At 41.9% G+C, this 12866-nt stretch overlaps 1 protein-coding gene across 1 annotated transcript in view; it reads left to right on the top strand.

Annotated features, from left to right (window-relative positions):
* Positions 1–12866, top strand: part of AFG3L2 (AFG3 like matrix AAA peptidase subunit 2) — a 31083-nt gene that overhangs the window by 13709 nt on the left and 4508 nt on the right. The window contains exons 7-14 of the mRNA XM_044294396.1: positions 245–369; positions 4235–4505; positions 5087–5224; positions 5485–5638; positions 6183–6290; positions 6368–6493; positions 8340–8450; positions 9986–10101. Coding sequence (XP_044150331.1) covers positions 245–369; positions 4235–4505; positions 5087–5224; positions 5485–5638; positions 6183–6290; positions 6368–6493; positions 8340–8450; positions 9986–10101 — 1149 coding nt within the window. The remainder of the gene's footprint in view (positions 1–244; positions 370–4234; positions 4506–5086; positions 5225–5484; positions 5639–6182; positions 6291–6367; positions 6494–8339; positions 8451–9985; positions 10102–12866) is intronic.

Genomic DNA, 12866 nt, shown 5'->3' with positions numbered 1-12866 from the left:
ATTAATTACCTATTCCCAAGATAGGTAATCAATATCAGATTGGAGGGGGGTCTGACTCCACGCACCCCCCAGAGATCAGCTGTTTGTAGGGCCCATGCGCCCTCTTTATTGTTTACCTGCACACCGTCTACACTGTAGCCGCAGTGCAAGGTACTTACAGCTGTTCATCCCAGTCAAGTGAAATGTCATACAATTTCCTGAGCAGTTTGTGATCTGTTGTATTTTTTTCTGTTTTTACGTGTAGAAATATGTCTGGTTTAATATTGGCAGTGTGGACACTTTTGAGAGGAATTTGGAAACTGCACAGCAGGAGTATGGTATAGAGCCAGAGAATAGAGTGCCTGTGGTGTATACGGTGGAGGGTGATGGGTAAGTTTTTAATTCACTTGCCTGGTTTTGGAATTGTCATGCTAAGGCTATGTTCACATCAGCATTTTCCTTTCCGGTTTCGAGATCTGGCATAGGATCATTCATTGTCAATGGGGACAAAACTGAACAAAACAAAATGGACTGCACCAGAATGCTTTCCGTTCTGTTTTGTTGTTTTGTTGCGTTCCCGTGCCGGACACACAACCACAGCAAGCAGGATTTTGGCATGCAGCATAGGAAAGTGAACATACCGTATTCGGCATTAAAAAAAAAAAAAAAAGCATGTAAGTCACTGGTGCCGTTCATTTTCAATATAATGCAACCGGATCCTTTCTGGACGGACGCAGTCGGTTGTATTATTCAAACGGATGCATTTTCTTGCTGTTTTGAGATTCTCTGCCGGATCTCAAAATCGTAAGGGAAAACGCAGATGTGAAAGTAGCCTTAATGAGGTTTAAGATAGGTCATCAGTATCCCACTGGTAGGGGTCCGCCACGTGGGATTCCTGCCGATCAGCTGTTTGGGAAGGCACTAGTGCTCCTGTGAGCGCCATGGCCTTAGCCTAAGCGCAGCTCTGCCCCGTTCAAGTCAATGGGGCTGAGCTGTGACACAAAGCACAACCACTGCAATATACAGCAATGTGCTTAGTAAGCTGTGAGAAGGCCTGCATCTGTGCCTTCTCAAACAGCTTATCGGCAGAATCCCAGGTATTGGATCCCCACCGATCAGATACTGATAGCCTACAGGATAGGCCATCAGTTAAAAAGTTTTGGAAAACCCCTTAAACTCTTTAATTGGCCTATTTTAGGAACAATATCACTAAGGACCTAACTTTTAATTTTTTCTAGCTGTACACATGGATCCGTTAAGATTCCTATTTTATTTATTTTTACCTGCGCAGGCCCAGTGTAGGGGGTCTCTGACAGATTTACTATAGTTTATGCCTCAAACTGGTGTAAGTTATAGTTACAATCTGCACTAGGTCATAGCTGGCATATGTTTGATTTCTGGCACACAGACTGTCTGAAATTGTAGCAAATTAAGAGGTCTGTCCCTCTCTGGCACATCTTGCTCTGATGGACTATTCTCTAGGACTGGCATGTAAAACTCCAATCTTGGTTAAAGAGGAGCTTTCATCAGTGTTGAGGAAGGGTTGAGACGTGTGTGTGTGTGTGTGTGTGTGTATATATATATATATATATATATATATATATATATATATATATATAATTAGCATATGCATGCATTAATTGACTCATGGTGGCCCCTGTGGGAAATATGTGGTAGCTGTGCCCCCTTATAATATAGGTGTATAGTGTATATATAATTCCCCCTTATAATATATATTTACCCCCTGATATATGTCCCCTATATACCCCAGTGTATACATGTTTATGGATGTGCCCCAAGCATCCATACACATGTATATTATACATATATTTCCCCCCCCATACCTGAAACCAGGTGCATCGGTGTGAATGTGCCCCAAGCATTCACACTGATGCAATCTGGTTGATTGCATCAGAATGACCGGACTACAAAGAACTCTGATTCAACAGAATCTGAGTCCTTTGTTGTAATTATCTCCAGCGCTGCTGGAGATAATTATGCATGATAGAAGGAAGGGAGAAGCCTCCCCTCCTTCTATTATGCGCATTCCGGCAGCGCGATTACCATCACGCTGTCCAGAATGCTAAATGCTACAGGCGGGAGATCAAAGGCTTCTCCCGCCTGTTAGCATATGGCGCAGCCCCGATGCGCTCGTTCAGGCAGCCCTGCACTGAAGGAGGAGCCCGACCGGCCCCCTGAAGGAGAGCGGAGCCGGCGCTCAAGGAGAACAAAGTCAACAATCAAGAGAAGACTTCACCAGAGTGAATACAGAGGGTTCACCACAATATGTAAACTATTGGTGAGCCTCAAAAAGGAAGATCAGATAAGAGTTTGCCAAACTACATCTTTTTTTTAAAAGGAGGATGCGGCTGCTACCAGCAAGTAGACTCCCTACTTGTTGGTAGTGAAGTCATTTGCATATTTTAAAAACTCTATTTTTAATGAAACAAAGCCACAGAACAAGGTAAGAGCCCTATATAGGGAATAGTCGTACAATAAGGATTTTAATATGCCCAAAAATGGGTTTTGGGGGGTGACAGAAGCCCTTTAAGGGAAAGAAGTGGAATGTTATGCAATGGCCAAGTCAATCACCTGACCTGAATCCTATTGAGCCTGCATTTCACTTGCTGAAGACAAAACTGAAGGGAAAATGCCCCAAGAACAAGCAGGAACTGAAGACAGTTGCAGTAGAGGACTGGCAGAGCATCACCAGGGATGAAACCCAGCGTCTGGTGATTTCTATGCGTTCCAGACTTCAGGCTGTAATTGACTGCAAAGGATTTGCAACCAAGTATTAAAAAGTGAAAGTTTGATTTATGATTATTCTGTCCCATTACTTTTGGTCCCTTAACAAGTGGGAGGCACATATGCAAACTGTTGTAATTTCTACACCGTTCACCTGATTTGGATGTAAATACCCTCAAATTAAAGCTGTCAGTCTGCAGGTAAAGCACATCTTGTTCGTTTCATTTCAAATCCATTGTGGTGGTGTATAGAGTCAGAAATGTTAGAATTGTGTCGCTGTCCCAATATTTATGGACCTGACTAAGTACTTGGCACTGTAGGGCATGTTGAGGAGATGTCCTCTTGCTTATTTTCTATTTTTTTTTCCCCGATGGGCTGCTCTGTTCCTCCGCTGTGCCCCCCCGTTCTGGTTTCCTGCCCTGTATGCTAATCCATATCATCGGTACAGGGAGGAGGAGACTGCCATGTTTCTCAGGGGATATCTCCTTATCCCTGGCTGTGAGCTGTCCAGTTGCAGTGGTCCACGTCACAGCAGCAGAGCCACAGAAGGTGACTTCTTTGTTTCTCCCTGGCTCTGATGCGGTCCGCTGCGACTGGACAGCACTACAGCCAGGGGAGAAGGAGGCGCCCCCTGAGAAACACAGCGTCTCCTCCTTCCTGTACCAACGGTAAAAATTTGCATACAGGGCAGGAAACCAGAATGGGGGCAACAGAGCAGCCCATCGGGAAAAAAAATAAGCATGAGGACATCTCAAAATGTCAGCAACGGTGAAAGGTCCTCTTTAATCTGCTCAATGCAAATGCAAACTTTAACTTCTATTGCTAATCGGTACCTTAGCATGAGGCTCCCTGGAATACCGTATTGTTGGTCAGTTATGGCAGCTTAAGTATCTATGAGGGAAACAAAATGCAATTGACTTTGACATTGCAAAGTATCCAATCGCGTTAGCTTTTTGGGGATGGTTACAAGGTTGCTAGTGGCTTTCTTTTTTTCCCCCATAGGAAAACATTAAAGGGGTTCTTTTGCTTTAATCAAAGGGCATTTACCATGTAGACAAGGTTAATACAAGGCACTTACTTATGTATTGTGCTTGTCCATATTGCTTCCGTTGCAGGCTTGGTTAATTTTTCAGTCAAATGCGCTGGCAGCTTCAACAGCGGCTGTAACCCCTGGAAACAATCAGTGTATAATGTGATTTTATGATGAGGGTTTCCATCCTTTGCATTGTGTAGGTCGAAATCCGTGACAAGTGAAATCTGCATTTAAACTGCAGGTAGCTCAAGCAGATGTTGCCTCCCTCTGCATGGATTTTTCATGTAGACGTGCCCGAAAGGTGACTGTGAAGCCAGTGTTTCTCCTATATTTTTCTACTGAGCTTTTAATGTATACAAATATTTTACATTTTGACACATTTATCCATTATTCCCACAATATGATGTGATAAGTTTCTTAAAAAAAGGATTGTAGATTGTATTCATTCTAACCCGGATGTATTCCTCCTGCTTCTAGCTCCTTTTTTCTGAACATCCTTCCAACATTCCTAATTCTTGCCTTCCTCGTCTACACACTGAGGAGGGGTCCTGCTGGAGGACGAACAGGCCGTGGTATGGGAGGGCTCTTCAGCGTCGGAGAGACAACTGCGAAAGTACTCAAGGATGAAATTGATGTCAAGTTCAAGGATGTTGCAGGATGTGAGGAGGCTAAACTTGAGATTATGGAGTTTGTAAATTTCTTAAAGAATCCAAAGCAATACCAAGATTTAGGAGCAAAAATTCCAAAGGTGAGGTTGTCGTATGTGTGCTGCAATTTGGGGTTTGGGATACAGCTAAATATGTATATATAAGAGCATTACTTTTAAATGGTGTGTGTATATATATAGGGACCAAGATCATACCAAGAGCAAAAGGCCATTGAGAAATAGGTCATTGATATGACTGCTGTACACACATTTATAAGCCCAAATACTGGTATACCGCTCTTTGTAAAGGAGCTCATGATGTCTCCTGGTGGTCAGTTATAGCACTGCATTTGATATTAGCCTTGCCCTTGATACATCTTTAAAACAAATTAAAATAGACCAAAAAAATAAAATAATATATATATTTTTTGTCTATTTTTTTTATTTGTTTTAAAGATGTATCAAGGGCAAGGCTAATATCAAATGCAGTGCTATAACTGACCACCAGGAGACATCATGAGCTTCTTTACAAAGAGCGGTATACCAGTATTTGGGCTTATAAATGTGTGTACAGCAGTAATATCAATGACCTATTTCTCAATGGCCTTTTGCTCTTGGTATGATCCTAGTCCCCCTCCCCAATTACATGGTGTTTGAGGATTGACAGATGCATCTTTTTTTAGGGAGCTATTCTCACTGGTCCTCCTGGTACAGGAAAAACTTTGCTAGCAAAAGCCACCGCTGGAGAAGCCAGTGTTCCTTTTATCACAGTCAATGGTTCGGAGTTCCTCGAGATGTTTGTTGGTGTCGGACCTGCCAGAGTAAGTTTTTCCCAAAACAATGAAGACCTTTTAAAGAGGCCTGGACAGCCCCCTTAAACAATAAGAAATAGGCTCTAGTGACCACCAATTTTACTGGAGCTCTGGAGGCTATGCTGTCAGGGCATAGGCCCACCATACGATCCTTGAGTACTGTGGTGGGTCAGTCTTACATTGCCTGTTGACATGTTTTCTGTTGTTCATATGTGAATTATATGTCTCACTCTACTGACATTAGATCATCTCTGCTCCTTTTATTCTAGGTACGAGACCTATTTAGTATGGCCAGGAAGCATGCTCCTTGCATTCTCTTCATCGATGAGATTGATGCTGTTGGACGGAAAAGAGGACGTGGCAACTTTGGTGGTCAAAATGAGCAAGAAAACACACTGAATCAACTCCTAGTAGAAATGGATGGTAATGGATTCATCATACATATTTGTCTCTGTGCCTCTTGATTTCTCATTGGGAATGTTGGGACTAGGGATGAGCGAATCGACATACTATACAGTATTCAAATGAAGTATTATTACAATGTATTGGCTTCTACGAGCCAAAGTTATTGCTTTGCGAAGTCTTTCTACTGTAAAAATAAAAAAAATTCCCAAACTCTGGTTTGGTTCAGTTCGGGGAAATATTTATTTTATTTTTATTTTTTTACAGTATAAATCAATTTCTGAAGTTATTACGCAAAGTCTCGCGAGACTTTGCGAAGTAATAACTTTGGCTTATAGAAGGAAATACATTCTAATACTGTACAGAGCGCTCGCTCCGTACAGTATTCAAATGAAGTATTATGCGAATCGACTTCGGATGTTTCATCCAAAGTCGATTCGCTCATCCCTAGTTGGGACAGACCAGCTTCCTGGTAGTGTGCCCCGACTATAGCCTATAGCAGTGTATCCCTAGCACCTACACATTGGCAGGTTAGACGGCTTCATATTGGTTTATGTCTTTACAGGCTTTAATACTACAACAAATGTGGTTGTATTGGCTGGGACAAACAGACCCGATATCTTGGATCCCGCTCTCTTGAGACCTGGTCGATTTGATCGGCAGATTTATATAGGTAAGGCATTACCAAGCTCATGGCTGAAAACACCCACACGTATATGTACTCTCTAATAATTACCATGTTCATTACAGGCCCTCCAGACATAAAAGGCAGAGCATCTATATTTAAAGTTCATCTTAGGCCCTTGAAATTAGAGATTACACTGGATAAAGATGCACTGAGTAGAAAAATGGCAGCTTTAACGCCTGGATTTTCAGGTGAGGAGAGGCGTAAAAAAAATAATCTCTAGCAATAAAGTAATCCGTAAAAGTAAGGGTCCATTCACACGTCCGTTTTTTCTTTCCTGATCTGTTCCGTTTTTTCAGGAACAGATCAGGACCAGATCTGGACCCATTAATTTTCAATGGGTCCTGGAAAAAATCGGACAGCACAATGTGTGCTGTCCGTTTCCGTTGTTCCGTTCCGCATGTCCGTTTAAATATAAAACATGTCCTATTCTTGTCCTGAAAAATCGGATCCTGGTACAATACAAAGTCAATGGATCCGCAAAAAACGGATGACATTCGGATGTCATTCCGTATGTCATCCGTTTTTTGCGGATTCCGTTCCTGGAAACACATAACAAATTTTATTTATTTTTTTCTATTTTTTTTCAAAGAAATCCAAACAACTTTATTTGATTATTGAAATGTATACATGTTTCCTTTTTTTGCGGATCCGCAAAAAACGGATGACATACGGAAACATTTTCAGGAACAACGGATCCGCAAAAAACGGACCGTTTTTCAGGATGAAAAAAAACAGGACGTGTGAATGGACCCTTAATGTGTTTTTTTTGCTTGACTTCATCTGATGTTTCTAATAGATCTGAAACTGCTCTTACACACTAGGTAACTGATCACAGCCATCATTGTTGTTACTTCTATAGGGGAGAAGGGTGAGCAACTACTGGACGCCTACAGTGCTTTTATACCATGCTAACATAAAGGGGGTTTGGCCGAAAATAACTAACACTGCCCGTCCGATAGTGGAAAATAACCGTTTCTAGTGCCCATACGCATCATATTGGAAGAAGACTATCTGCATCGCTGTCCCCTGTTGTGCAGCACTAGGTTGTTATGCTGACAGTCGGCTCTTGTGTATGAAATGGCCATTGATGGAGGGGCGCATGACTAGACCCGTCCATTGAGTAATAGTGTGCATTCATTAGTTACTCATGCTGTGCACAGTTATACTCTATGGAGGCCACTGATGGATAGGAATAGTCATGGGCCCCTCCATCAACAGCCATATTGGGCAGCAGTATTGTCATATGTACAGCAGAGAAGGCACAAGGGGTTGGCGCTGCACAACAGAGGACAGCAATGCATATGCTCTTATTACAGACTACAGTGCAGTTTTCAGCACATTTCGAAAAGTTGGCATAAAGTGGCCAACTCCCTTTAAAGGGGACCGTTCACCAGTCCTAACACTGCAATAGAAGTACCTGGCACCATAGGGCATTATTAGTAGATGTTATGGCTCGACTGCTCTGTTGCCCCCAGTACCCCCCCCCCGTTGTGGTTTTGTGCCCTGTATGCTAATAGACGGCATCAGTTGAGTGAGGAGGAGTCGCCAGCTTTTCGCCCAAAAAAATCTCTCCTTCTCCAGGGGGCATCTTTTTCTCCCTCTGCTGCGATTGGACCGTGACAGCCAGGGAGGAGATGACACACCCTGAGAAAAGCTGGCGTCTTCCTGTACCAATGCTATCTATAAGCATACAGGGCGTGAAACCAGAACAGGTGGCACAGCGGGGCAGCAGAGCTGCCAAACTGAAAGAAAAGGACAGCAATGACATCCACTAATGATGCCCTACAGTGCCAGGTACTTCTATTGTAATGTCAGGATCGGTGAAAACTTTATTAGTTTTAATTAAAACTGCAAAATCTCTATGATGGAGAAAGCCAACCTTCACCAGATTACAATATCTCTTTCCTAGACATGTAGTTTTGGCACCAGGCAATTAAGTCTTTGGTGCATATAGCCATTCATCAGAGTCTATTTAGCTCTAAGATTTTCTTCTCAAGTTTCCCTTTTGTATATCTCTCTTCTTTTTGTCTACAGGGGCAGATATAGCAAATGTGTGCAATGAAGCTGCTCTTATTGCTGCCAGACACCTCTCTGATGCCATAAACCAGAAGCACTTTGAACAAGCCATTGAGAGAGTAATAGGAGGTAAGAAACAGGGGAATGTGACCTTCTAGAAAGTCTAAGGTAGTCAGGTTGTCTTCGATAAGTTATGATTTGGTGCCTCTGTTGACTTGTAACAGTATACTTCATAGAGTAACCAATTTCACTACATCAGTAACTCATTTGACTTGCCAGTACCATCAATGCACTATAGTAGCAGCAAGTCTACCTTGAATCCATTTTAGCTTCAATGGGTTGTCTTACTTCAGCAAATGGCATTTATCACGTAAACTAATTTAATACAAGGCACTTACTAATGTATTGTGATAGTCCATATTGCTTCCTTTGCTGGCTTGTTTCATTTTTCCATCACATTATACACTGCTAGTTTCCAGCAAGCATGGCCACCGCCGCGCGATTGCAGGCTTGTCATAACCATGGATATGAGCAGTGTATAATGTGATGGGGAAAAATGAATGAAGCCAGCAAAGGAAGCAATATGGATAATAACGTTACATTAGTCGGTGCCTTATATATATTTTTTAAATCGGATAATTTTTTATTTGAGTTTCATAAAAACAATATATTATTACAATAACAACCCCTTACACCCACCCACCCCCCTCTTCCCTCCCACCCCTTTTTCAGTCCTGCGACCAATTAGTCTGTGCCTTATATTAACTTTCTCTATGTAATAAATGCCATTTGCTGAAGTAAGAGCCCCTTTAAAGGGAACTTGTCACCTGGATTTTGGGTATAGAGCTGAGGACATGGGCTGCTAGATCGCCTATAGCACATCCACAATATCCAGTCCCCATAGCTTTCTGTGCTTTTATTGTGTCAAATATATATTGTATATAGTGTGTAAATGAGGCTACTAAAGTTTCCGGAGCCCAGCCACGCCCACTGTGCAGGAGCCTAGCACCACCCTGTATCCTCCGAATCTCCTCTTTGCTCCCCGACATCACAAAGCTAAAGCGCCATAATCTCTCGATGCGTGAGCTAGCGCATGCGCAGTGTCGGCATATTGTTCCTTCCCTTTGCTGGCATCAGCCTCGGGGAACTCGCGCATCGCAAGATTTCGGCGCTCTAGCTTTGTGACGTCGGGGAGCAAGGAGGAAATTTGGCGGATGCGGGGCGGTGCTGGGTTCATTCACAGTGGGGGTGGCTGGGCTCAGTCAGAGAACACAGGACTCCTCTAAGGTTCATTTACATATCTATAAAATCTTTTTATTGTGTAAAAAAAAAAAAAGCACAGAGAGATATGGTGACTAGGTATTGCGGATGTGCTAGCAGCCCATGTCCTCAGCTCTATACCCAAAAACCAGGTGACAGGTTCCCATTAACGGTATTTCGTTCAGACATTATTCATAATTTTTGGTCATATGAACATAGAATTTGACTATAGTACTGATCCCCTGCCACAATCTTGTTCTGTGTTCAGAGCCTTAGGCACAGTGAATACTGTACTGTCTATTGTAGCAAAATAGTTAAACATTATTCCTCTTATTATAGTAATACTATTGCTTTTTGTTCTTACTTAATTTTACTCCTGCTCTTGGATCCCCTTCAATTTACAGGTTTGGAAAAGAAAACCCAGGTTCTCCATCCAGAGGAAAAAAAGACGGTGGCTTATCATGAAGCTGGGCATGCTGTGGCAGGGTGGTTCTTGGAACATGCAGATCCTCTTTTAAAGGTTAGATACATACCTAACTCCTGTGAGCCACTTGTATATATGTATGTATGTATACCTGGCTCTTGTATACTTGTAAGCCACTTGTGTATGTGTTTTTGTTTTTGTGTGTGTGGGAACGGTGTGAAATTATTTGGGATAAGATCAGAAGCCATGTCAGAAGATGTTATGTTACTTAAAGGGGTAATCCCATCTCAGACATTGATGGCATTGCTAGGATATTCCATTAATTTCAGATAGGTGTCTGTGCAGGTCCCACATCTGGGACCCACGTCAATCTTCAGAACTGGACCATTGATGTGAAGGAGAGCACAATGCACATCCATGGCCTAGTCTATTTTGACAAAGCCTTACGGAGTTTATCCAATATTTTTATATTGATAGCCTATCCACCAGAATTCAACACTTATCAATCAGCTGTTCCCAAGTATATCCAGCGCTGGAGCTGCAGTAACCAGCTCCGTCCACCACACAATAAATTAAGGAATAATATTTCCATACAACATAAAACATCAATATAATCACTTCTTATTTCTTAACCCCCCCCCCTTCCCATTCCTTTGCGATGTGTCTCCCAGCCCCGCCAACAACAAGGCAGAACGGGGATATTGAGAAGGTTGAGGCAGGACTCATTAAGATTTCCGTCTGCCCCATATCTTAAACCATTTATCACCAGCATTTCTTTGTTTATATAAGATTTTTTCATAACTTTTGCAATCAACAGTCTTGGCAAAAACATTATCTTTATATTTATGGCACCCAACCTTGGATAGATCACTCAAAAACCAGGACTCTACCATAAATTGGGTCGCCACTTTCAATTTTTGAATGGTATAATTGTGTATTGCCCTCCAGTATTCTAATTCTATACGGGTCCAAAACCTATGTAGATGATCAGCCTCAGGTGAATCACACCTTGGGCAATTGGAAATGTTTCTCAAACCCCATTTATTAAGCCAAAAAGGTGTAATATAAATTATGTGTAAAAATATTAAATTCAACCAGTGTATGATTAAAATTATGAGAAGCTAATGCCACATTCCCCAATATATTATCCCAATCAGCCGATTGAATCATTGGGCAATGCCTTCTCCAGGCTTTTTGCCCAGGGGCCTGGGAATTAATAAGTAAATATTTATAGCATTGAGAAATCTTAACCCTCTGTGCCAGCTTTACTATCAAATCATGCAAAAATGTGGAAGTATCAATATAAAAAAAAACGATTTTTCTTTTATACTAGAAAGTGCTGAACGTTTCTGAAAATACCAAAACAAAGATAAGTTAGGAATATTTTCTCTTTGTGCTAACTCCAAAAGAGAGGGAATATAACAATTTCAACCCCACTGTGTAAGATACTGAAATATTATTTTGCCAATACTGATCCCCAACCAGTTTGTTTAGGGCCTGCAAATGATAATTATGCCAGAGGAGCGTACAACAAAGAGATCCCTTTATCCCAAACCAATCTCTGATAGTACTCCAGGACTTAATAAGTAGCTTCGCAGCAACTATATAGTCCTGTTGGGGATTAATTAATTGACCAGATTCCAGTAGGGTAAAAATATTATCATGTGGCGACCTCTTCACCAAAGTTCTACATAGTGGACTTTTCTCCCATTCATGGTACAACCATAGCTGTGAGGCTATAGAATAGCCTTTGAAATAGGGAAGATTTAATCCTCCCAGTTCCATTGGCTTATAAAAATGCTCCAATTTAAGCCTAGCTCGCTTCCTCCTTCAAAGTAGATCATTGCTAATTGTCTCAATCAACTTAAACGTATCTTCAATCCACACTGGGGAATTCCTGAGGATATACAATAATTGGGGCAATATCAGTATCTTCACCCAAGATATTGTATCGGCTCTAGATAACGGAAGTCGGAGCCATATTGTGTTTTTTTTTTTTTTTTTTTTTTTTTAGATCTCAATTTGGTTATCAATGGGATCAAATTCGACTGTAGGAAGTCTTGAATCTTAGAGATAATGATACCTAAGTATTCAAATGAGGTGGAAATCGTCAGATTGCTAAACAACTTGTCAGTAAAGGGTTGTAGTTTATCCAGGGGCATAAGAATAGTTTTAGACCAAGTAATATCAAGACCCGAAACCTCACCAAAGGAATTAACAACTCTAACGCTCAAGAGTGTGGTATTGGTATGTTGTATCTAAAATAAAATATCAGCCTATAGGGAAATACGATCTTCTGTTCCCAATGTCCCAAAGCCTTCAATCCCAGGATCCTGCCTGTCTCTAGCAGCAAGGCGCTCAATATAAACATCAAATAATAATGGTGATAATGGACATCCTTGATAAGTGCCCCTCCCCAAAAAGACAGACCTTGTAAGCATCTTCCAAAACCCATCCTCTCTAAGACCTTCCAGAGGAATCTCTACTCCACCCTGTCAAACGCCTTAGGCCCCTTTCACACGAGCGTGACGGATTAGGTCCGGATGCGTTCAGGGTGCGTTCAGTGAAACTTGCACTATTTTGAAAACGCATCGCACCCACACTTGAGTGAAAAACGCTGAATATAGAACATGCTGCGATTTTCACGCAATGTTAAACTGATGCTTAAAAAATAATGCTCATGTACACAGCCCCATTGAAATGACTGGGTCAGGAGTCAGTGCGGGTGCTATGCGTTCACATCACGCATTGCACCCGCGCGGAAAACTCGCTCGTGTGAAAGGGGCCTTAGAGGCATCCAACGATGGGATGTAGCGAGAGACCCTTCCCCCCCCCTCTCAATATTAATACTACTCCAGCCT

The sequence above is a fragment of the Bufo gargarizans genome, chromosome 5, assembly GCF_014858855.1.
Source record: "Bufo gargarizans isolate SCDJY-AF-19 chromosome 5, ASM1485885v1, whole genome shotgun sequence".
Lineage (NCBI taxonomy): Eukaryota > Metazoa > Chordata > Amphibia > Anura > Bufonidae > Bufo > Bufo gargarizans.
The sequence above is the reverse complement of the archived record's forward strand: the minus strand, read 5'-3'. Positions and strand labels throughout refer to the sequence as shown.